This window comes from Podarcis erhardii (genome assembly GCF_964252035.2).
Source record: "Podarcis erhardii genome assembly, chromosome: 2".
In the NCBI taxonomy this organism is placed as follows: domain Eukaryota; kingdom Metazoa; phylum Chordata; class Lepidosauria; order Squamata; family Lacertidae; genus Podarcis; species Podarcis erhardii.
Window position 1 is genome coordinate 32,846,684 of NC_138498.1, and position 26,500 is coordinate 32,873,183.

Here is a 26,500-nt window from a genome sequence, read left to right on the forward strand (position 1 = left end):
GTTTGGGGCAGGTTAAAAAAATGTTGCTAACTGCAACTCCCCCTCTAATTGCAGTGAATCAATCACACACAAAGTAATTTTTTGGAAGGCGGGGGAATCTTAAAATGATTCCTACAGCTGGGCTTTGGCAAGTTTCCAGGACAAGGAATTTCAGAGTTGGGGAGGAGGCAGAGGAGAATCAGACACTGGGAATGACTCTCCAGTTTCATGCGCTGCAGGTCTAGATCTGGAATGGGTGGTCTACCAACTGGCCTTCCAAGGTCTAACTAATTCATGTTGAGATATGGAGGAATCTCTATTTCCCCACCCTCCTAGTAATTGCTTACTCTTCTGGAAGCATCTGAGGTTCTGCACCATGTGACAGTGTACTTGTTGCTTGAAACACCTGAATTGATCTAGCTACACATATTCCTTCCCCCACAATCTCTTTCCACACAGTGCTTTGGTTGTCTTCTCTTTCTGCTTGTGGCATACTCCATTATCAATATTTAAATTAACAAAAAAATATTTCTGCATTGTATTGATTAGTACATTGCACTCCACCTTTCCTCCATCTTGGAACACAATGCAGTGTACACAGGGTTCCCAGTCTGCCTCCCTAACCCACCTGCTGATGAAACCCATACCTCTTTAGCATGAATCTTAGCTAAGCCAGGAAGCCACTGGGACATTTTGTTAAGTCATTCCCTTTTAGCACCCTCATAAATATAACATTTTGATTGAGATTCTGTGTGTGGATTGCTTTTCAGCACGGAGAAAATTTCATATATATATATATGTGTGTGTGTGTGTGTGTGTGTGTTTGTAAATATCACTCAGTAAAAGCCTGAGGATATGCTGTGAATAGTAAGCGAAAGAGAAGGAAGCAACTGAGGAGATTTGAGTAGTAGGTTGATGGAACCTGTTATCAAACAGGACCAAAAGGGCAGATTGCAGGGCGGGGGATGGCAGAAGAACCACATGTTTGCTTCAAGAGAAGGGGGATGTTGAAAGAGGATGGAAGTGGAGCAGGGGAGGATTAACCTCTGGTAAATAACAAAGGTCACCAGTGGCAGAGACAAAGGTTTCTTTTGACATCTGTGAAGTGATGTCCCTGCAGAGGTGGACCAGGCTCTGGCCTCAGAATACAAAGCCGCCAAATAATGCCTCTGTGGGAGATGGACCAAATGTCTTTTTCCCCTCTCTACACAGATTTCAGTTTGAATTAGAATTAATTGTGGAAACGTTGTAGTTAAAGTCGACTTTGCTAATCAGGAAGTGAAGCTCACAAATTAGCAGTGCTGTGCAGTAGCGTAGCGTGGGGGGTGCAGGGGGGCCTGGCCGCACCGGGCGCAACATCTGGGGGGGCGCGCTCGCCGCCTCCGGAGTCGCCGAAGAGCCTCGGGCGCAGGCTGTAGCAGAGTCCCATGTCTCGCGGAACCGACGAGCTGTGCACGCGTCCGGGCTGAAGACGTCCGGCAGGCAGCGGCTCTCAGCGCTCACCGCAGTCCCCGCGTGTCAGGGCCGCGGAGGGCGCGCCAGGCAGCCCCTCCTCACAGCCCTGCCGCTGCTGCTGCAGCTGCTGGGCCATGTTGCATTTTCCTCACCTCTCTGCCCTCCTCCTCCTCCGGGCAAGCGGCGTCGTTTGGGCAGCAGCGCCAGCGGCAACTCGCCTCAGATCACCTGACACGGACCCCCCCCCGCCGCCGTGGCTACCTTACCATAAATACCCCAGCCCAGGCAGCAGCAAGAAGAAGCTGGCAGCGGCAGCAGGTTAGGGGTTAGGGGGCGCAAATTACTTGCCTTGCCCCGGGTGCTGACAACCCACGCTACGCCGCTGGTGCTGTGGTCAAGTGAATGTCAGACAGAGTAGCAGATAGCATCAAGTTATAGGGGAGAGACCAGTGTTATTATAATGGGCTTGGACATGTGAGCCCTCAGTTTGAATTCCTCCTCAGCATGGTGAGCAGGAGTTACTGTGTTTCATCCTAGCATATGCTATGGTCCTTTTTGTGAATCCAGCGTAGCAACAGTGGGCAACAGAGCTTCTCCTTTATCTCCTCCTCCCTGAACCTGCATAATCTGGGGTTGGGGGACCCTACAGAGCAGATTTTGGGGGAAGCTGGCAGAGAGAAACCAGAAGTCCCATTGTGCAAGCATATTTCCATTGTAGAAGCTGGCAGACATCACCCAGAAAAGACTTGCAACGCATTTTGTACACTAAAAGGTGAAAACTATGTATCCATTCACCCTTCCACAGGTTTTATTCAACCCCAGGGCACAGTTATCCCATAACTGGGATATCCCATAAACAACAACAAAAAAGGGGGGAAATTGGTACACATATATTTCCAGACACCTTGATTACTATAAAAGTCTGACAACGGGACACCCCCCCCCAAAAAAATAACCAAGTTAAGTGATGAAATGTCTACCTCAGAAGTGGGAAACCTCACCTGTGGCCAACCATATGTTGTCGAACTGCAGCTCCCCTCATCCCTAACTATTGGTCATGTTGGCTAGGGGTGATTCTTTTTTACTTATTCGTAAAAAAGAGAGACCGCATTTAAAGCATAAGTTTCAGAAAACACTAGACAATGTGTCACATGGAGTAATTCACAAAAGAATTTTTAAAAACCCAATAAAGCCATGCAATATTGATTTAAATATGCAAAATAATACTAAAACCCACACTAGGTAAGCAAAGAGAGTTTTAGTCAACCGCATCCAGAAGGCCACAGGTTCTCCACCTTGGGTTCATAGCAGAAGTATAGCAGCAAGGAAGCCACATCTTTTGTTACCTGAGACTAAGGACAAGATAGTATCTTCCTCTATTCCATGAACAAATGCTGACTAGACTGGTAGTCAGAATTGTATTTTGACACTGGCAGTGGGACACCATTCTCTACTGAGTGGTGATGGGCTGTAGCTGAAAGCCGTGGGCTATTTCATTGGAAGATTAACTATGTCCCGCCTCTGGCATTCTCCAGCTTTTGAAAATAAGGTAAATAAATACTCTGTTCCTTAGTTTAGCATGCAGTGACCACTTCTCATTTGGGAAATTAAGTCTGCAGTCCTGAACAAATTGGATTTTTCCTATTAAGCACAAACAGAACACCCAATATAACAACCCTAAAGAAACACACAAACATATAACCATCAGTGTTACATATAGCCACTTTGTGCTAGCCATTCTTTAACACTTCATTGCATGCAGGAGTCACCTTCAATGTACAAACTAATGTTTTATTTTATACGTGGTAAATATGCAGTTTAGGCTAGGGAGTGTCTCCAGAAGGACATTTGTGAGTGTGATTGTGGGCGTGTCTGGGTTCTGAAAGTTAATATATGAAACAAACAGCGGCCTGACTTCCTGAATGGTGTCACGTAGTATTTTGCCCTTAGCAAACCTCTTAAGTTGTTGTAGAGACAAGTACCTGTACTTGATAACCCTTTTCCATTTGAGTAGGGTTGTGGTTTTTTGTTGTTGCTTAGAACCTTCCCAAACTTGCCTCCTGTATCATTCCCCCTGCAGCTCATAAAACAACTTGAGAGGATTTTTTAACAACAAAAAGGCTAGTGGGGAGCAGATTAGGAAGCCCGTCCCCACGATGCCACGATGCTCATTTGTGGAAGATTACATCTGATCTTATAAAAAGAAAACAATCGGAATAAGTCTACACTAGCCTCAGTGATGTGGCCCCTAAATAAGTTAATATTTGCCTTCTCCCTTAATGTTGTTTCTTCTGTTTTTATTATTGAGTAGCTCTATACTTACGGACATAAAATGAGCCTGCTGGATCAGGCCAATGGCTTATCTAACCCAGCATCCTGTTCTCACAGTGGCCTGCTCAGGCAGATGCCCATGAAAAGCTTGCAAGCAGAACCTGATCAGAACAGCACTCCCCCCCACCCCCCACCTGCAGTTTCCCATCCACTGGCATATGGAGGCATGCTGCCTCTGACTGTGGAGCTGGAACATAGTCGTCATGGTTCGTTTGTCTGCTTTTTGAATTGGTCTAATCTTTAAAGCCTTCCAAGTTGGCGACCATCACTGCCTCTTGTGTGAGCAAATTCCATAGTTTAACTGTGCATTGTGTGAAGAAGGGCTTTCTTTGGTCTATCTTGAATCTTCCAATATTCAGCACCATCAGCTACCCACATGTTCAAGAGGCATGGGTAGGCAAACTAAGGCCCGGGGGCCGGATCCGGCCCAATTGCCTTCTAAATCTGGCCTGCGGACAGTCTGGGAATCAGCATGTTTTTACATGAATAGAATGTGTCCTTTTATTTAAAATGCATCTCTGGGTTATTTATGGGGCTTGCCTGGTCTTTTTATGTGAGTAGAATGTGTACTTTTATTTAAAATGCATCTCTGGGTTATTTGTGGGGCATAGGAATTTGTTCATTTTTTCCCCTTTTCCTTTTCAAAATATAGTCTGGCCCCCCACAAGGTCTGAGGGACAGTGGACTGGCCCCCTGCTGGAAAAGTTTGCTGACCGCTGTTCAAGAGTTATGAGAGGTCCATGATAACTTTTCCTTATCCACGTTTTCAGCACCATCAGACATGCCACCTTGCCCCTGCAATTGAGGGAGCTGGGGCCATGTGATGGAAGCACGCCTCCTCCTTGAAAATTCATGGGGGGGGACCCTCGCCCCACTCCAGATGGCACACCAGAACACCATGCATAATTTACACACTGCTATCATATCTCCTCATATATAGTTTTCTCTAAACAGCTTCATAGAGGAGTTGCTCCAACTCCGTGATGATTTTGTTTGCCCTTTTCTGAACATCTTTCAGCTCCACAATATCCTTTTTCAAGTGAGGTGACCAGAATTGTACTTCAAGTGTGATTGATTTGTGTAGATTTATTATATTTATATTATAAGCTAATGGTATCATATTGGTTTTAACTTCTTATCAACAAAGAACAGAGAGGGTCAGTCTGTGATATTAAATTGGCCTTTGGGATTCTGCCACAGAATAAGCATGAACAAAAACTTGAACAAAAAATGGATAATCACCTAGGATATAATTGAAACCTGTTGACAAGTCTAAGTGAAATATGGAAAGATTTTCAATAAGTTCTTTCGAAAAGGATTACAGCACTTCCTTTGTTGTCTTCTCTGTGCTCTTCATTCTTTTCTTTTAAAGAAGTCATGTTATCTAGCTACGGATCTTATTGCCAATGTAGGTTAAAGTCACAGGTGATACTGCTATTGTAGGAATAAGTAATTAAGAATTTGCTTTATTTTATTAAAATGGCCCAAACCATGCAAAACAGCAACAGGGCATTATAGTTTTACTTCCTGATATAGTACTGCAAAGGCAAGAAAGAGGAGGGTGAACAAACTACTTTGCATACTCAAGCCACAACTTCTTTTGTTCCTACCTACATGGGGAGAGCACTTGAGTTAAGAGAAAGCAATAGGCCTGAGCTGTTTCATGTGATTTACGGGTCCAATGTATAGTGAGAGGCAGGATGTCAAGCACGCCCTCAGGAACAACTCACAACTGAGTCAACCTGAAGTGAATGCTACATCCCATCCCCATTTGTTCCTTCTTTTGTTTCTAGGCAACAGGCTGGGGAGCAGAAGCACACTTCTGGAGCCTGCTTTTCCTCCATTTTCAGTTGGTAAGGTTACCCTGTATTTACGTGTTGGTTTGTAAATATGCGCTGGTGTGAATGAGGACTGAGGGGAAGCTATTTGGCTGCATCAGTACATGCGACTTCTTTGCCAAGTGCTACAATCTGATGGCTATGATCAACCCAGAGAGAGGTGTCACGAGTACAGCCTGCATATGCGTTTGTGTGTTTTTAACCAACGTTGGAAAGAATCCTTTTTTTAATACACAGGGACAGTGCTGCTTGTAAATGTTAATATGCGATCTAAAGGGCGTGCATTTGTTGTTGTTGTTTTTAAAAACTGTGTGTATATTCCAGCAGGTGTAGGTTTTATATTCAGATTGCAGGCAAGGAGAATTGGGGGAATAAAGGGGTGGTGGTGGGGGGAAGCTTGTGAAAACGTCTCACAAGGCAGTAATGTGCTTGTTTCCGGCCTTTTATTGTGCACGTGCTCTCTCTCTCTCGCTCTCCTTCTGGGCAGCTCTCGCCAAGAGGAATATTATATTCTAAAAGTAGCCATTGGTCGCGTAGTCGGTGCAGTTGCAACAACAAGTAAAGGCGAGGTAGGGTTGGCTGCAGATGACCTTAGGCAACCGCTGTTGCCAGATCAACGTTTGAAAAATAAGACGCCCGGTGGCAGTTTGGGAAGCCGCCTTCTATGTATTCTGTGGAATGGACCATGGAGCTCGGGGATGTTCTGTATTCTGACAATCTGATCCATCGCGTTACGCTACCCAAACTGAAGAGCCCGGGAGGCTGAATTTAAAAAGCGTCCTCACTGAATTTGCTTCAGCCAGTTAAGAGATCGAGCTCGGCTCCTAAAAGCAGTGAGTTCAGTTCTCTCCCTCCTTTCATATAAATGGATTGAATCATAAGGGTTATAAAGCATTTAAATGTATAACGACGGTGTTCTTGTTGGAAACGCCATCTAGAGCAGATATTTAAAAAAGGCGCGTGGGTCGTCTTGGCTGCAAAGCCATTAAACTTTCAGAGGCTGGCGCCTTACTTTCTGAACAGCCAGAGGGGGTAACAGAATAATTTGATTTCCTTCAGATCTGCAGATCGCCAATGGTGCTTGGATTCTGATGAGGGAGAGGAGTCGTCCCCCGCCCCCCACGCGACTTTTCTCCTCTAAAAAGCCTTATTATGTGACTACTTAACGGCTCCGGGGTTGGGAACGGCAGATAGCTGATGATCGGACAGAGTTGTTCTTGTTTGGTTGTTTAATTATAACTTGACCCGAATTAGATATTGCCAAGCGTTGCATCCGCGTGCGTGCTTGCTGGTTCTGAAGCAGGTTTTGCGCTATCGAGATAACGATCTTAAAATCGGCTTGGAGGGAGAATGTGTGCGTTGATTTTTTCCCCCTTCTACAGATGGCTGAGGCTACGCGCGCTTTCCCGGCAGGGAATGCAATACTATACTAGAGCAAGTGCTCCGCGCTCTCTCTCTCTCTCCCCGGCTCAACCACGAGGTGAGCGCGTGTATTTCTTGGTAATTGCAGCCGGCACTTCCGGTCTGCCCCTCTGTCACGTCCTGCACGTCTGCATGCGGGAAGACGTCCCCAAGTGCTCTAGCCAGCCTGTGCCGGCAGCCCTCGTGGTCTGGGCGTGGAGGCTCCGGGGTGGAGCCAAAGCCCCATTGGAACCGCGTTCCAAGCGGAGCCCCCTCCGCCCCCTCTCAGATGCTCTCCTGGATCCCCCGTGATCCTCCTAAGAGGTTCCCGCTACCAGATGCCGCACTCCTGCCTTTGCAGCTTTGCATTAAAAAAATGCAGACTTTACCCCTTGCACTGCTTGGTCTTTGGTGTGTAAGTTTTCCCGACGTGCCTGTGTGTGTGTGTGTGTTTATCCGTATGGCAACTGAGAGCACTTAACGCATCAGATGAAGTGAGTTGTACTAGTCCACGAAATTTTATTTTAACGGTTTTATCTAAACAAAACAAAGTTAGGTATGAAACAGACAATCAAGAAAAATACAGGTAGAATAACAGTACAGCAACATATTTTATGCCACACTATATTTGTTGGTGTTTAAGGTATCTTAAGACGTGGTTATTTAAATGGCACAGTGAAGCCTTTGGTAAGTTGTCTACCTCCTATCCTGTGGGACTGTGAAGCACCGCTTGCCTTTAAGGACTTACCACAGTGTAGTGGCAAGTCCTTAAAGGAAAGCGGTGATTCTTTTCTAAAATGAGAGGTGCTCCAGCCACCCTAGAAATCCCATTTTTGACCCAAATCCAGCTCCCTATTTGCAAGTGGATGAGGGCAACCATTTCAGGGGTATATAATCCCTGTATGTCTTCACAGGCACATAGTCCTGACATCCACAATAGCTGCTAGTAGAGCTTCGCTGTAAGCAAGCCCTGACTCTAGCCCTGCATGCAGGACTGGCCTTTGGGAATTTTGAAGGTCATGTGCAAAGTGGGCACTGATGTCCCCTATATGATGTTATAGAGGAGATAAAATTCTAGTTGCTTTAAAAATGAGGTCCAATTAAACAACCTCCAGCCAAGGCTAATGCTTAGTACATTACAGGTAGGTAGCCGTGTTGGAAGTGTGTATGCACATGAAAGCTCATACCAGTAACAAACGTAGTTGGTCTCTAAGGTGCTACTGGAAGGATTTTTTTTAAAACATTAATCCAGTCCCTCTCATTCAGTGTCAATGTACAGCACCTGTAACTCTTTCTTACCTAGTAGACTAGAATTAATATGCTTTTAAAAGAACCCTCCTGTTCTTTCTATTGGAAGATTCTTTCAGTGCCAGTAGCATGCTGGTCACTGTGCAGAGAGCACAAACATTACATAACTCTGCTTGCTTTGAAATGGCCGTGCTTTATTGCGTAATAACACCACAGCTCTGCAGTACATACAGGAGAGTCAGCGGTGGCGTTATGAGATGGAGTGCTGAAATTGGTCAGGCAGATGCAGGTTTAAAATCTCTGCTCAACCATAAAGCTCATTGCATGACCTTGGGGCAGTCCCTGCTCCTGTTTACAGAGACAACGGGGAGAAAAAAAACAATGCATGTGCAGTACCTGAACACCCTGGGGATGTGTGTGCAATAAAAGTGGAATTAAAACCCCCTGCTCAGCACAATCTGCACAGAGATTTTCCTCATAGGATAAGGCTGCCAGGAGCTACAAGTCATGATGGTTTTGTGTATTGCTTCCAGTACTGGATGTGGTACCCCTCTGATTATCAGAGACTGCGGATCACTCTTTGTGTGATACTAATGTGCTGCTCAACTGGTTGGCCATTGTGAGAACAAGGTGCTAGGCTATATGGGTCATTGGCCGGATCCAGCAGGGCTCTTCTTATTGTCCTTAATATTCTCAATATGTGCACACTTCCTTGGAAGCATGTCCCATGATAATGGCTGGGATTTTAATTAAGCATGCATAGGTTGTAAGAGTTGTACTGGACCCAAAAGCAAAATACAACAAAACAAAACAAAAAGCCAGACTTGTTGAAGGAGCTGCATAGTCTGGGGAATACATTAAGACTTAGATCTCTAAATAGATTTCCCCCCCTTTGCTTTTTAATTGTACTGTGCAGCAGCAACATTCTGGCCACCAAAATATAATGGATGAATGAGGAAAAACCAGAAGTCAGCTTTTCCATTCATATGTTACACTCACTTGTGTTAAGATGTTTCTATATCTCCAGGCACCAGAAATATGCTCCCCACCTCCGAGGTTTGGGAAAATCCTGGGTGGCTTTTCTGAATTTTACAACCCCTGAAGCTTTCGTTGATTAAAGTAGTGGCTCTTGAGGTGGCAGGTAGTGGACACAGCTGTTCCCCTCTACAGTGAGATTTTGAGCCACCATTGCTTATCGCGAATTGTCTCTTTTTTGGCACTGGTAAAGAACAACTTGACATGACAGAATCTGTATGGGGAACAATAAAGTAAAATGGAGGAGAATGTCTTTCGTTCTGGATTAAAGCAAATCCCATGTGTCATTCCTTTTTAAAAATGTGTTTTCTTGAATTAAACTCTCCTAGGAATAGGCTTAGCCTTAATTGGAAAATGGCATCAGTGTTCTGCTGAAATCCACATGGGAGTTCATAATTCATTTTCATTTAATGTGTTAAATGAGAGACAACTCACACAAATTAATGAACTCTCATATAATTGTCTTGGCAAGGATATGCACAGTAGAAAATTAGTGTTGCGTGATTTGAAGGGGGAAATGGGCAGGGATTTATAGGTAGACAATTCTGGTAAAGGCCAGAGTTTCTGGTTACACATTACACCAATTCTTATTCCTGTAGAGGACATTTGTCGCACAATCTTAGACTGTCTGCTCAGAAGCCCCATTCAATTCAATGGCATTGGATACTGTATTGCAACCTCAGTACCTTATTTGTAGGCAGAGGAGAAAATGAGCTGGAAGATGAGGAAGGAGAAAATGAGCTGATTTGAAGGAAAGGAGGAACATCCATATTTTATAAGGTAAAACCTGGAAGTTGAGTTGAAGATGAAACAAAGGAGGATGGGGAATAGGGACGTTTTTGAATGATAAGATGGTTGCTATAACACAGGGATCTCCAATTCCCAAGAGACTGCGATCTACTCCCACTATAAAAAAAACTGGCAGTGATCTACCTATTGGACTGACCAAAGTTGTTGAGCTTTTTTGGGAAGGCAACGTTGCTGAGCTATTTTGGGGGAGACAACAACAAAGTTGCTTGAGATTTTGGGGGGGAGAAATCACCTACGGTGTTGAACTTTTTTATTTTTTTTATTGGGGGGCCATCACTCAGGAACACATGATAGACCAGGATTGACCAGGCACGCCCCGTGATTGACCGGTAGATCGCGATCGACCGGATAGACATGCCTGATATAACAGATAAAAGAAGAGCAGGGAATGAAAATTTATAATCCCACAACTGTAGCAGATCATTCCTGCTTCCCCATCTCTCAAATGTTTATTGTACCCTTTTGGCTGAAAACAGACCCTCAAGGGATCACCTCACATGTGTGTGTGTTCGTTCTCTCGTTCTCTCTCTCTCTCTCTGGTAATTAGGGGAGGCCCAGCTCTAAATGTCCTGACTTTCAGGAGCAAAGCTGGTACCCCCCACCCAATAAATTAATGTAAAATTAAATAAATTGAAAAACAGAACAATCAACTATCAGTACAATTAAAAAAGCAGAACACTAAAGAACAAATAGGTAAAGGTAAAGGGACCCCTGACAATTAAGTCCAGTCGTGAACGACTCTGATCCTAAATCCCTCTGAAATTATCTGGCTTTTAATGTTTTCATAAAAGTTATGAATCTGAGGAAACTGAGTAGATAGCAAGTTCCATAGGATAGAAGGTACCAGATACGTTCCTGACCCTAAGCACCTGTGTGTGTGTGTGTGTGTGTGTGTGTGTGTGTGTGTGTGTGTCTATGCATATATGAGGTGATACCTAATGTATCCTGGGTCCAGGCCATTATGGCCTGAAAGGTTAAGACTCCACACCGGCAAAAAGTTAGAAACCACTGGAGCTCTTTCAAAATGGATGATGTAACATGCGTTTTGCAGTTAGCACTTGCAAAACACAGGACAGTTGCACATCCCACTACCTTAAATGTTCCCAAGCATTCATTAAAGCAGCCCTAAGGCAGTGCTTTCTTTTCACAGCCAGTGATTTAAACAGCATGAAGTGTAGATGAAGGGGGAGAGCAGGAGATGACCCCAACTATCCCTCAATGACCCAACTATCAGCTGCTGGCTTACCTGAAGAGGCGTGCAAGAGAAAGCAATGCACAGTGGTTGAATACAGGTCAGAGATCATCATCTTGCTGCATTGCTAGAAGTCAGATAGCGTCGTACTTCAGAAATATCCTGGCTAGAGGATTTTCAGGGATGAAGATTACTCCTGGGGATGGAGGATAGGATGGCAAAATATCCAGTTGAAGGAAATCCCTTAAGTCAGGAGTTCCCAAAGGGTTTCATTCAGGTGGTCCATGGCGTGTCCACATTATTCATTCATTAATTCCATTTTTGTTGCTTCTTTTATTTGTTGTATTTTATTGTATTACAATTTAAATTCCACAGAATTTAAATTGTAATACAGAGTAGGAAGTAAAAGCAGCCTCTAACAAAGCACAACACCATTACCACAAAAGACAGAAAAATCTTTCAGTGATCTGCTGAGGCCCACAGCGAATTTGTAGTGATCTGTGGGGCTGGGGGTGGGCAAAGAGGTTGGGAGCCACTGCCTTAAGTCATTTCGCTTGGCAGGCAGATGGCTGCAGTTTGGAAGTGAGAAAGGGCTCAGGATGGGGGATGGAGAGAACCCTGTCACCAATGAATGACTGATGTGATGATGAATGCCAAGTCTTCTTCATATGCTATGTACATAGGGAAGTTTGTTAGCTGGGTTTCTGCCTGAGTTGCTGTCAGGCAGAACGGTGCAGGAGAAGAATGAGCATCTGGCTGTGAGTAGGTGTATGCATGGATGGATGCAAGTTTCTATGGGGACAGAATAGCTTATCTCCTCCAATACCAGATCTGTTTTTGAAAGGAAGGGGGGAGGATTTTCATAAAGGTCTCCTGCAGCAAGACCTGATGGCTTATGGGTACTGAGTGCTTTTGTTTATCTTTAGTGAAGCTGTCTGGAGCCAATATATATTTAGATTCAGATATAGATTTGCTGTCCCTGGAAAGTGCATCCATGCCAGATAGCAAGCAAATTACCTGGTACTCTTGCATATACAAACAAAACCTGATAAAAGCATTATGTAGCACTGGTTTTTGCAGCTACAGTTCAGGAGCAATATCATGATGAATTGCCAAACAATTTAATTGGCAGGCTGGCGGTACATGTGAGAAAGCCAGGGGCTTCTTTCTGAGAAAACTGCTTTTTCTCCCTCCCACTTTACTATAGCAATAACTCAGATGGTGGACTTAGGCATTTGTTCCCTTATTAGTACTTTTTTCAGCTTCTTGTGATAATGAGTGATGGTTCAAATCCAACCCTTTTTTCTAGAACTCCCCCCTCCCCCCTACTGCTGTTAAACACCGATTGATTTAATAGCCCATCTGCCTACTTAGACATTTTGCTGATGGATATTTGATTGACAAGAGCATAAACTCTGTTGGGCAGTTAAGAGAGGGACCTCAGATAACCCTTACTGTAAGTTCACTAGCGGAGACTCAGAGGATATATGTTAGGAGTACGTATAGGAAGTCATACATCAGTGCCAGAAAATGTGGTTTCATTGTAGATTGGGTAAGGATCTGCATGATACTGGGGAAAAGAATTTTCACTCTTCTTGTTGCAGTAATAAAACAGCAAGCCTTACAGTACAATAATGACACTTACCAAAATGTGGGCATCTTCAGCATTCCTTCATTTTTTTTATGGAAAGGTGACTGTTTTGCTGTTCAAGGCCCAAAGTCTCCCTGGGCACATGGAACATGTCGCCTCATTCTTCGGATCGTGCCATTTATAATCGGAGTGTTGGTTTCATGCCGGTTTCATGTTCTAACTTTATGCAGCTCAAGACAGCCTGTGTATTTGTTGTAACCGAATCTTCTCCAGCAGAGATGATGAAGGAAAAGCATTTGGATGTTTTCCTCCTGAAAGAGCAGCTTCATGCAATAGATCTGCTCTGGAAGGCTCTGCCAGGTTTATTTCTGGAGCTTGACCGTGAGATTGTTTCTTGAAAATTGTGCAGCCCTGGGCCTAAATGTCACAGAAAGGACTCTGAATGATCACATACTCATCACCCAGCCGTCTAGACATCAAGTGACTTCATTTGCAGCTCTTGCAGGGTCAAATGAATCATATAGCATGTAATAATTTCATGGCCATTGTCTTGCAAGCAGTAGGTATTGCTTAGAGATAGACATATTTAATACAGCAAATAACTGAATCCACTGCCTTTGTTCCTTGACTGGTAGCATGTGGGGACATAGGAACCTACAGTATCTTGTACCTAATCAGACTACCGGTATTTGTTTATCTAGTCCAGTATTCTTGGATTTGGCTGGCAGCAGCTCTCCAGCCTCTCAGAAAGAGAAAGGTCTTCCAAATCATTTGCTACCTGATCCTTTAAACTGGAGATGCTGTGGACCTTATGCATACAAAGCAGCACAACCGCTGAGCTCCTGACCCTTCTGAAGCTGGGAACTTTTAAGTGATTTTTGCCATTAGCCAAACAGAAAGTTAATCTGTTCTGGATAAATTTATTAAACAAAAGGAATAGAATTAACAATATATTAACAATTAACAATTAACACCTGCCTCCTTGATCCGTGCCCATCTTGGCTGATTAGGGACCCCCCTGGTTGAAATTATCAATTTGTCTCTTGACACGGGGACATTCCCAGGGGAACTGAAGGAAGCAGTAGTGTGTCCACTCTTAAAGAAAACTTCATTAGATCTCTTAGATCTATCCAATTACCGCCCAGTTTCAAATCTTCCATATCTGGGTAAGGTAATTGAGAGAGCGGTTGCTGAACAGCTTGGTACGTTTCTGGAGGAAACATCGGCTTTAGATCCATTTCAGTCCGGTTTCCGTCCTGGTTTTGGGACCGAGATGGCTCTGGTTGCCCTAACAGATGATCTCCGTAGACAACTGGATCGAGGCAGGTCAGGACTGCTGATCCTTTTAGATTTGTCAGCAGCCTTTGACATGGTCAATCATGATCTTCTGGACCACCGCCTCGCAGACGTGGGGATACAGGGCATAGCCCGTAACTGGCTGTGCTCTTTTATCTCTGGTCGGGGACAGAGGGTGGCACTAGGGAGGGAAATGTCGTCGCACCATTCCTTGGTGTGTGGAGTGCCGCAGGGCGCAATTCTCTCCCCAATGCTTTTTAACATCTTTATGCGCCCCCTTGCCCAGATTATCCGGAGCTTTGGGCTGGGCTGTTACCAATTTGCTGATGACACTCAGCTCTATCTGCTGATGGATGGCCACACTGACTTGGCCCTGAACACACTGACCAGATGCTTGGAAGCTGTGGCTGGATGGTTTCGTGGGAGCCGACTGAAACTAAATCCTTCGAAGACAGAGGTCCTATGGCTGGGTCGGGATGGCATGGGGATGAGGGACCAACTCCCTTCTCTTGCGGGGGCCCAATTAGTGCCATTGCCTTCCATTAAGAGTTTGGGTGTAATCCTTGACGCCTCCCTTTCCATGGAGGCGCAAGTTACAGCAACAGCCAAGGCGACATTTTTCCACCTTCGCCGCATCAAGCAGTTGGTCCCTTACCTTTCCCACCCCGACCTGGCCACAGTGATCCATGCAACGGTCATCTCCAGGCTTGACTACTGTAATTTGCTCTACGCGGGGCTGCCCTTGAAGCTGACCCAGAAACTCCAGCAGGTGCAGAATGCTGCAGCGAGGCTCCTCACGGGGTCTCTGCCATGGGAGCATATTCACCCAGTGCTTTTCAAACTGCACTGGCTCCCAGTAGAGTACAGGGTCAGATTTAAGGTGCTGCTTTTGACCTTTAAAGCCCTTCACGGCCTAGGACCCTCGTACCTACGGGACCGCCTCTCCCGGTATGCCCCACGGAGAGCCTCAAGGTCCATAAATAGCAACACCCTAGTGGTCCCGGGCCCTAAGGAAGTTAGATTGGCTTCAACCAGAGCCAGGGCCTTTTCAACTCTGGCTCCGGCCTGGTGGAACGCTCTGCCTCATGAGGCCAGGGCCCTGCAGGATCTGATTTCTTTCCGCAGGGCCTGTAAGACAGAGTTGTTCCACCTGGCCTTTGGCTTGGAGCCAATTTGATTCCCTCCCTCTCTTTCTTTTTTCCTTTCCTTCTCCTCCTGCGACGAGGCTACATTTTAATATTTTAATGTCTCAATATTTTAATGTATTTTAATTTTGTTTTTAAGTTGTAATCATTCAACTTGTTTTTATTATTGCTTGTAAGCCGCTCTGAGCCCGGCCTTGGCTGGGGAGGGCGGGGTATAAATTAAAATTAATAATAATAATAATAATGTTTATGTGCTGCTTAATATGTGAGATCCCTAAACAGTTTCCAGTGGTACCTTGGGTTACATATGCTTCAGGTTACAGACTCTGCTAACCCAGAAATAGTACCTCGGGTTAAGAACTTTGCTTCAGGATGAGAACAGAAATCGTGCTCCGGTGGCGCAGCAGCAGCAGGAGGCCCCATTAGCTAAAGTGGTGCTTCAGGTTAAGAACAGTTTCAGGTTAAGAACGGACCTCCGGAACAAATTAAGTACTTAACCCGAGGTACCACTGTACATTAAATACAATAAAATCATTTTAAAAAGGAATGGGAAATCTTAATAATAAAAGTAACAACAACAACAACAACTTTATTATTTCTACCCTGCCCATCTAGCTGGGGTTCCCCAGCCACTCTGGGTGACTTCCAGCACATATAAATACACAATAAGATGTCAAACATTGAAAACCTCCTGGCACAGGGCTGCTTTTAGATGTCTTATCAAAGTTGTGTAGTTCTTTATCCCCTTGAATAATTATTATTATTTTACTATATAAAGCATTATGATCAGGAATACAAAGAAGTACATTGATTGAAAGGAGAATCCATCAAAACATTCAGCAAAACAGAGCCCTCAATGACTCTTACGAGCCTGGAAAATTCTGCCTAAACAAATAGGTCAGGGAGTGTTAAAGTTTGCCACTGTTTGTAAATGTGGGTATATAAATTTATCCACATATTTAATGATTGGAAAAATATCAACAAAACCAAACAACCAAAGCATTATTTGGACCTTACAGTTTAACAGGTCTGTGACCGTGTAATAAATGATTGATAGATAGATAGATGTCACGGTTGTACGTAAGACCAGTGTGTGAGCAGGCCTGTGCCAAGAAGCCCTCACATACAGTGAGAATGTCTGCCTTCACAGAATGCCCATATGGGGAGCGGGGAGACTATGTGCAGCTCTGTACTTACAGCGGTCTTACATGTGAGTATAACTTCTGAATAGGGCACAGCTCTCTGCTCTAATGGTACTATATTCATACACATTTTGCATGCTGACATTTACAGTTATCGCTGGTTTAAGAAACGACTCTGCTATGTAGTATTCATCCAAAATGAATTGGGTGAAGCCAGGTGGAAGTTGTCCTTTGGAAGATCTATTCATAGGAGAAACACATCCAAACACTTACTGCATCAGATAGATAGATAGATAGATAGATAGATAGATAGATAGATAGATAGAATATTATAACAACAAGGAGAGTTTGGTCGGTTAGAGCTTGGTCCTGATAATGTCAAGGTTGCAGGTTCGCTCCCCATTCCCCATACTGGACAGCTCCATATTCCTGCATTGCATGGGGTTGGACTACTAGATGATCCTCAGGGTCCCTTCCAACTCTGCAATTCTATAATTCTATAAATATCCCATTTCTGTCTTCTGCAAATCCTGCTCAAAAAGGACCTCCCACTTTCTGCTCCACTCTCCAAGTACACAGCTATACAGATGTTAACAATAACTGGTAGACAGTGGGGGCTGGTCCACTAGGGAGAATGGGTCACTGTCCCATCAACTTCAGTCTGCCATCAGCTAGCCCCCACTTGTCTGTCTCCTTACTTGCAACCAGTCCAAGGGTTGTTCACTGCTTGTCAGAGCTTGCTCTACCTTAGTCTCAGTGCTGGCCTTATAGAACTCGGCAAGTTGGCTCTGTCTGTTGATCTCCCTGCCTTCCACCCTACTGATCTCAATGGGCACCAGTCACTACTGCTGGGAAAAGGGCAGACCTTCTTTTGCATAAGAGACCACTTCATCTAAAAAGCTAGCCTTGCCTTCCATGGGAAGTCAACTTTTATGGACCCTACTGTATTAAAAGTATTCATTGCATAACCAAGACTGAGCTGATCGTATCTTATGGTACTGATGGAATATTTAAATACATTTCTTTTATGTCTTAGGAAACAGATAAAATCTCATCATGGGAGCTGTGGTGGTTGACGATGGTCCTAGCGGAGTTAAAGCCCCAGATGGCGGCTGGGGCTGGGCTGTTCTCTTTGGGTGCTTTGTCATCACGGGATTCTCCTATGCCTTCCCAAAGGCCATGAGCGTCTTCTTTAAAGAGCTTATCCGGGAGTTTGGTGTTGGATACAGTGACACCGCGTGGATCTCCTCCATTCTGTTGGCTATGCTTTATGGAACAGGTAAGTGCTTACAACATTCTAAAACTGGGGTAATAAATACGTGAAAGAAACATATTACTCTATTTTATTTTATATATATTATAAAGCGTGGCTTTTACAATAAAATAGTTTGTTCCCCAAACCAAGAAAACAAGGGCATTAAAAATAAGCAAGTCTATAAAGGCAGCATTAAAATACACTAGTCGGAATAAAACAGACTGAAGGTGAAGGGACCCCTGACCATTAGGTCCAGTCGTGACCGACTCTGGGGTTACAGCGCTCATCTCGCTTTATTGGCCGAGGGAGCCAGCGTACAGCTTCTGGGTCATGTGGCCAGCATGACTAAGCCGCTTCTGGCGAACCAGAGCAGCGCACGGAAACACCGTCTACCTTCCCACTAAAACGGTACCTATTTATCTGCTTACCCTTTGATGTGCTTTCAAACTGCTAGGTTGGCAGACTAGCACAAGTCAAAAAGTTCAAAATAGTAATAAGATCTATTCCAGGTGCTGGGAAAACATCCATGTAGGTGCTAGGTTCTAATGCTGGGGTGCCACACTTGAAAAGGCTCCTTTCCTAGTGATCACCTGTCATGGCTCAGGTGGCAGCGGAACTGGAAAAGGCTCTCTGAATATGATCTAAAATAGAGTGGAGAACCTTTGGGGGCCAGATGGGACAACTTTGGCAGGTGGGTGTGATAACCCACATGGCACTCACCCTATGTCATGGGCAGTGAGTTCAAGCCTGCTTTCTGCAGGGGTCAGCCACATGATTAAATTCACCAAGGGGAACTTGGTTGCACAACAGATCCACTGGGCTTAAACTCACTGACAGGCTGGAACTCACATCGATCCATTGGGCTCGAACTCACACTGACCTACAGCAAAGGAACCATCAGGAGCTTGCTTTAAGCTCCCAATAGTTCCTTGGTAGTCATATTGGTACCTGCTCCATCCCTGGAATCACAAATGGTGCCAGGGGTGGGGCAGGTGGGTGTGGTTTATAATGGAAATGTTAAGGCTACCAATATCTGTACACATTAAAAAAAAGAAAGCTAACATTCTCAAGTATCCTCCAGATGTGTTGGGTAAGCACCAGCAATCTAGAGCCTTGGTCAAATGAAAAGGAGATGGAAAATGGAATCTGACGTCTTCAGACTCAAGGTCTTCAGACAACTGAATCTGGGTGGGCCTTATGAGAAGAAATACAAACCGCAACTGATAGATATATTAATGATCTGGGAAGTTACAGAAACAAACATCTTACCCATTCTCTCTTTTGCTCAGGGCCCCTGTGCAGTATGTGTGTCAATCGGTTTGGTTGCCGTCCTGTTATGCTGGTCGGAGGCCTCTTTGCTTCATTGGGGATGATCACTGCTTCCTACTCCACTAATATAATACAGGTCTACCTTACCGCTGGTGTCATTACCGGTAAGTGCCAGTGTCAAAGAACCAGCCAGTGGTTCTTTGTGACTGTGTTACATGTAGCTATGCTACTGATTGCAATAGCTTGTGAGAGATGGTGAGACAATTGAGGGTGGGGGCATGTGGTACAGCATCTCTTTGATGTGCTTGTTTTGTATTTGTGGGGAGATGTGTATGATCCCTTAATGGCATTCTTAAATGGTACAGTTTCACATTGCATGCACTGGTGTAAAGTAGGTCTCTCATTCACAACGCCCTTTCTGTCTACCACTTCCTGACATTTTCTAAAGCACTCCTTTTACCATATTCCTTCTCTTTGTTGACTGGCCTCAGGCGTCTTCTCACTTCCTTGCAGTCAAACATCAGTTACCATTCTTGGTTCCTCTGCCAGGTCAGTGAGGTGCCTTGCTCACAACTATCCACACGTAGCTGCAAGCGTGAGTCTGTTGCTGGTTGTAGGGCCCTTCCAAACTGGATCTGTTTTTGCAGGTGGGTTCTGCAAGATTGCATCAATGCAGCAGTGTATTAGTGATGGATCTACAGTGGTGCCCCGCAAGACGAATGCCTCGCAAGACGGAAAACCCGCTAGACGAAAGGGTTTTCCGTTTTGGAGGCGCTTCGCAAAATGAATTTCCCTATGGGCTTGCTTCGCAAGACGAAAATGTCTTGCGAGTTCCTGCGGGTTTTTTCCCCCTTTCCCCCCCCCCTTTTCCTAAGCCCTAAGCCGCTTATCAGCGGATCAGCTAAAAGCCGCTAAACCGCTAATAGCGCTAATCCGCTAAGCTGTCAATGGGCTTGCTTCGCAAGATGAAAAAACCGCTATACGAAGAGCCTCACGGAACGGATTAATTTCGTCTTGCGAGGCACCACTGTACAGTGGTGCCTTGGGTTACATAAGCTTCAGATTACAGACTCCGCTAACCCAGAAATAGTACCTCGGGTTAAGAACTTTGCTTCAGGATGAGAACAGAAATGGTGCTCCGGTGGTGCAACAGCAGCAGGAGGTCCCATTAGTTAAAGTGGTGCTTCAGGTTAAGAACAGTTTCAGGTTAAGAACGGACCTCTGGAACGAATTAAGTACTTAACCCGAGGTACCACTGTATACTAGACTGTCCACACATCATTCTGTTTTATTTGTTGTTCAGCGACGATTCCCCAATGTTGCATTATTGTTGTCTGGAGCACTACCCTTGCACTATGGCGCAACAAGATGGGGGTGGGGGTGGGAAACATGGAACATTTGTTGTATGAAAAGATACAGAATTTCGGCGGGAAATTACAGAACATGCACTGATTGAAAATAAAGTGGTATGTCCGCCCTGAAATTTTGTTGGTGGAAACAGTATGGAAAGAGGGATTGTGTATAGGTGTCCCAACACCATCATGAACACAAATAATCATAAATGCATAATAAAAAGGATGGGGGGTGCCTTCATTCCCATAAGTGTATCTGTGATTGATAAGCATCAGGTACAAAATGAAATCAAATGAGATCTCTCCTATATTTATGTGATTACTATGGTTCCTTTTTTTTGGGTGGGTTAGAAAACGGAATATTTCTTTCCCTTAAAATAAGCACAAAGCAAGACTGGTTCTGTATGTGTGAAAAGAGCTAGGCCAGGTATGAGCAGGTTATAGTTTCCCATGCAGTGTTAAGCGTGTAAGGGCAAAAGAAGTAATTATAATTTAACAGTTTTCAAGTTACTCTATTTTATCAAAGCAACTAGAAAAAATATATATTATGATGGGAAGATCTCACACAGGTGAAGGAAAGCAGTGGGGAGGAGGGGAAGGTTAGGTTGAATTTGGGAAATAAAATAATACATGGGACAGCAAAGGATATAATAGATTCCTATAGAATAGTAATATATTGTAACCAGAATAGAAGTTTAAAAGGGGAAGTAAAGGTACTTTTAGTATTCATTATTGTAATAGTTATTATTATTTCTTATTGGTAGAAGGCAATGTTAATTCAGACTTCTTTGTTTTGCTGTCTGTAATTTTTTTTCTTTTTTAAGCCGATAAAAAAGAAATCAAGATGCAGATTACCAGACTTGATCCAGGCGTTTCCATGTTTCATGGAAATATAGACTGTAAAACCTTAAAATGTGCCGTTTTAAATTCCTTCCAAAGTTTCCCACTTCCCCAGCAGAGAAAAAGACCACACTTTTGGTAACTTAAAAATGTTTTACTTACAAACTCTCCAAAGGACAGCTTGATGTGCTTTTCCATACAGCATTCAGAAAAGTTGCACAGGTGGTAAAACTTAGCTTAGTCCCAAAGTGGTAAAAGTTCCTACATTCTTGGAATAGGAATTCAGGAGTACTTGGTGAGAGCCATGTGGTTGAGCTGGAACAACCAGCTCACATCTCTTTGGGGGTTCTCTAGTAGACTGAGGGGCAACAATAGGCTTGATTACCCATTTCCTTCCAAGATAAAGGAAGTGACCCAGCTAAGCCTGGCAGGATAGCTTACTCTATGGTATTAACCCTTTCATACATTAACTAGACTTAAGCATATTGGCTATATGAGGCTGGTTATATGAGGCTAGTCTTCCTGCACAGGTTTGGACAAGAGCATGCAGCCCTTAAAGATATGCTGATGTCTTTGGCCATACCCTAAACCGTATCCTGGGCTATTTTTGTATCTTGAGCTGTGAATTGCTCACCTGCAGCGCCTACAGTATAGAGCACTCCTGTTATATATGCTGAATGTTGTTCCTGATTTAAACTCTGGCATCTGTTCTGTTTCAGGACTGGGCCTGGCGCTCAATTTCCAGCCGTCGCTCATCATGCTGAATCGCTACTTTAGCAAAAAGCGACCTTTGGCCAATGGGTTGGCTGCAGCTGGAAGCCCTGTGTTTCTTTGTGCTCTTTCCCCCTTGGGGCAGCAACTACAGCATGAGTATGGATGGCGAGGAGGATTTCTCATCTTGGGGGGGTTGCTTTTGAACTGCTGTGTTTGTGGAGCTCTGATGAGACCGTTGGATGCTCCTAAAAAACCTGACGCTTCCCAAGCGGCCCCTGAGAAGCAAATCAAGAAAAAGCTACTGGATTTCAGTGTCTTCAGAGATCGTGGCTTCGTAATCTATACAGTAGCTGCATCCATCATGGTGCTGGGCTTATTTGTGCCCCCGGTCTTTGTGGTGAGCTATGCTAAGGATATGAAGAACCCGGACGGCAAATCAGCTTTACTTCTGACTATTCTTGGAATGATTGATATCTTTGCTCGGCCCATTTGTGGAATAGTGGCTGGCTTGAAGTGGGTTAGGCCCCGTTGTGTCTACCTCTTTAGCTTTTCTATGCTCTTTAATGGTTTTACTGATCTCATGGGGTCCATGGCCTACAATTATGATGGACTGGTGGTCTTCTGCATTTTCTTTGGCATTTCCTATGGAATGGTTGGTGCTCTTCAGTTTGAAGTTCTCATGGCTATTGTTGGCACACAGAAGTTTTCCAGTGCCATTGGTTTAGTTCTCCTGATGGAGGCGATGGCCGTTCTGATTGGACCACCTTCAGCAGGTAAATGTTACATTCAGTTCATTTGCTGTTTGTCAATTAAGGGATGGGGCAGGTTTATGGGGAAAGACAGAAAAGTGATGGCAATTACCATGGGATGCAATTTCTTTTATTTTGAGGCAATGAACAACAGGCTTAGTTTTGGGTGGCGCTGTGGTCTAAACCACAGAGTCTAGGGCTTGCCGATCAGAAGGTCGGCAGTTCGAATCCCCGCAACAGGGTGAGCTCCCGTTGTTCAGTCCTAGCTCCTGCCCACCTAGCAGTTCAAAAGCACGTCAAAGTGCAAGTAGATAAATAGGTACCGCTCCGGTGGGAAGGTAAATGGCGTTTCCGTGTGCTGCTCTGGTTTGCCATGCTGGCCACATGACCCGGAAGCTGTATGCCGGCTCCCTCAGCCAATAAAGTGAGATGAGCGCCGCAACCCCAGAGTCGGCCACAACTGGACCTAATGGTCAGGGGCCCCTTTACCTTTACCTTACAGATTTGTTGGCCCCATGGCTACGTTACGAACATAAGAAGAGCCTGCTAGATCAGACCAGTGACCCATCTAGTCTAGTGGCCTTCTTCTCACAGTGGCAACCAGATGGCTATTAGGAAACAGGACTTGAATACAACAACACTATCCACTCCTCTGGTTCTTGGCAACTGGTACTCAGAAACATGCTCAGAAGAACAAAGACATGTGCAAGAGCAGACTGAGGATCAGGGACAAGGTGGAGTGGTTGTGGTTACAGGCCAGCTTTGTCAATCAGCCAAGAAGTAGCGCACTCACATGTACCATACTGAAAGTTAAAAATAAAGAGCTATCAGAATTCATAGGGATTCTAAATTTATTGAAAATGTTTCTTCAAATTAAGAGAGTTGGGAACTTAGAGAATGGGTTTGATTGAACATGTTATTGATGAAGCTGTGAATTTTCTCTTCCAGGGAAAGTCTTGGACGCAACACACAAATATATGTATGTTTTTATTATGGCTGGCGTTGAAGTGGTCACTTCGGCTTTGGTGCTGGCTATAGGAAATGCCTTCTGTATTAAAAAACCAGCAGAAACACACATACAAGAAGATGTCGCTGAAAGAGAAGAGTTAAACAAATCTGGAAACGCCAAGGTGGACTCTGTTGAAGTGGAACACTTTCTGAAAGACGAAAAGAACGGGGAAGTTGTAACTAACCCAGAAACCTGTGTGTGAATGCGACATGGACGAATGCCATATATTTAGAGGAGGAGTCAGAACATTTCAACACTTAATTTATTTTAGAAATAGGACTAGCTTAGGGCTGGGCCATCTTGTTTGGGAACTGGAGGCCAACCAGCTTGTGAGATCACCCTTTGGAAGCTGGCTTGTTTAAAAACCTTTCTCCCCACTTAAAATGGGATTGATCTTCAGGCTAACCTGCCTAGGCATACCTACTGCTGTAAGCTAAACAAATGGCCTTCTAAACACATGTAGAGGTCCCACTATGCATCACAAGAAAATGCTCACTTCGATGAAACTGTATTTTAACTAGAGAGGAAGTGTACATAAATGTTCCCGTAATGCAGAGGAAATACCCGTCTATTTTTGTGTGTGTGGTGCACCTCAATGTATCTTCCATGTCTTTGTGTGCTTAAGGAGGAATGGCTTAGCAAGGAGAAATCTCAGGGACTTGGTTGTCTCTAATAGGTTTCCAAACCTATTCTTTTCCACATGTGTTTAGATCATTTGACTCAACCCTAATCTAATTTTGATAACCTGTACAATTTTCAATAACTTTTTGGTTTGTTAAATTGATTTTTTTATGAGTTTTGTTTTCATTGTCCTTTTTACTGGAAATATTATACATGTACCGAGAAGGACACTGCAGTCCGTCCCAGGAAACTCCACAACTGCTCTTCTCAAATGACATCTGGAGAAAAGTGATGTTTAGTTCTAGCAGGCCAAAAGAGCAATCCTTGTGTGCTCCCTGCTCAACTCAGCTTTAAGAACAGAGCCTCATTTATAGAGGAAGCCCTTCCAAACACAGGTGATGGGTATTCATTTCTAGACGGGAGCCTCCAACATTTGCAGGTTCCAGATGATACTGGAGGAGGGGGAGCGCCCACACCTTGCGTGATCAGGCGCAAAAAAAGAGTTGCAAAAAGGTGCTAACCAAATGCATTTTCACTAAACACCGTACCACCTCCATTTTGAGGCATTCATGGGATTGTTGGTCATTACAGGATAGAATGGTTGAAAGGAAAAAGAGGAGGGCAAAGGAGGTAGGTTTGCCTCCTGGCACCCATATTCTTTGGAATTAAAACTCCAGTGGTGCAGCTCTCCTGTCTCTGTCCACATATTACTTCACAAGCTGCTGAGAGTCACAATCAGACAGCAAATGGCACCCTGTGGGGGCAGAGGTGGGGTTGTTGGCAGAGGTGAGATGGGTTTCATTTGGAAGCACAGTGTTAGGGGAGGCGAAAGCAGTTTAACTCACAGCATCTCCTTACTTAAAAGAGATGCTAGGCTTGCTCCGGGATTCGCACTACCACTTAATGCATGTTAATCACAGTCATCTCACAATTAACATGGACTCTAACCTGCTCCTTCGTAAAGTATTTTAAAGATGGGCCGATGATTCTAAGGGCTTGCATATGCAATTAGAGGCATTTGAGGTTCTTCCACAGGTGGGTGTTTTAGGGTTATTAGTTCTGAATGAAAAACCACATATGCGGATAGTTGATATAAGGAACTGAGGTTAGACCTTTGAGTTGTTCATCGATCCCATCCTATGGTTTACATAGGGGGTCACCAAGTGGCAGCCACAGGCAGAAACCTGGCCTTCAACATGACGTGTCTGGCCAGCCTGTTACTATACTACACTACATTCATGCCCTACAAGCTCACTAGACGGGTAAGATGACATGATAGCAGACAGATATTGGCTTATTCCTCTGCTCTTGTACCATCCCTTACACCATGCGTATGTGGAAAATGTCAGGCTCTTAGTGGAAGGGAGATTGATGAAGGGAGGCTGATGGGGATACGTGATAATCTTAGTGGGAAAAGGATGGTAAAACAATTCTGCCATGCACTCTGAGCCCAGAAATGAGGTCAAATTCATGCATGTATGTCCCAACTCAGGGAGTTAGAAAATTGGTTGTCACTTGCTTACAAGATCACTAAATGATGACTGGGCACATGCTGCCAGTTGTCAAAGATGATGGTTCTTTCCCTAAAAATGCAGTGAGATATTAGCCCTGTTCACTCATTCCCTCTCATGTGATTCCAAGTGTTTGAGTGAAGAGAGCAGGGTCACAGTTGCTAGCACCCTCTCTACATTGTGATCCCAACAGCTTGTAGTTGTGTTGCTCTCTACACAGTCAAATACAATTTCTGCAGCAGAGAAAGCAGGCTCCTCCCTAGGGAAATTCTGCTCAAACACGCAGAGGGATGCAGGGAGGGGCTGATGGGGACATGATGGAGGGGGTGAGGCCAACAAGTGCACTTCCTCCTCACATGCATGTGGAGGAATGAATAGGAGCATTGCCAAGACACTAAGAAAATAGTCAGAGACTTCTAATCTCTAACATAATGTTTAACCAAAGGGGGATTATTACTTTTGATAACATTACATTTAGCAGAAGTCCTCTTTCAGCTGCAGATCCTTTGCAGAATTCTGGCTATGCCTGTTGATTTAAGATGGTTAGGAAGCATGTGTTCTGCTGCACTGAGTCATGTAGAGCTTATTCAACACCATACATCTGCTTCTGGACTGTGCTGGGGTGGGGGAGCAGAATCACATGCCCTCAGCAAAAGCTGTACTCTTTATTATTAAACTGCAGTGTGGATTACACTTCCAGTCCTAGAAAGCAACATG

At 44.4% G+C, this 26,500-nt stretch overlaps 2 protein-coding genes across 5 annotated transcripts in view; both read left to right on the forward strand.

Annotated features, from left to right (window-relative positions):
• The window catches only part of SLC16A3 (solute carrier family 16 member 3), a 28,990-nt gene extending 4,549 nt beyond the window's left edge, over positions 1-24,441 (forward strand). Inside the window, exons 1-5 of one of the 4 annotated variants that reach the window (XM_081850832.1) lie at positions 5,424-5,618; positions 17,500-17,742; positions 19,008-19,151; positions 21,899-22,666; positions 23,591-24,441. In XM_081850832.1, coding sequence (XP_081706958.1) covers positions 17,520-17,742; positions 19,008-19,151; positions 21,899-22,666; positions 23,591-23,853 — 1,398 coding nt within the window. In that variant the 5' untranslated portion in view covers positions 5,424-5,618; positions 17,500-17,519 and the 3' untranslated portion in view covers positions 23,854-24,441. Of the gene's footprint in view, positions 1-5,423; positions 5,619-5,670; positions 5,790-6,056; positions 6,437-17,499; positions 17,743-19,007; positions 19,152-21,898; positions 22,667-23,590 lie in introns of those variants that run through there. The other 3 variants (XM_081850833.1, XM_081850831.1, XM_081850834.1) reach the window with 3 other exon arrangements.
• Positions 7,081-26,500, forward strand: part of MBTD1 (mbt domain containing 1) — a 121,364-nt gene continuing 101,944 nt past the window's right edge. Inside the window, exon 1 of the mRNA XM_081850753.1 lies at positions 7,081-7,091. The gene's annotated coding sequence lies outside the window, so the exon portion shown is untranslated. The remainder of the gene's footprint in view (positions 7,092-26,500) is intronic.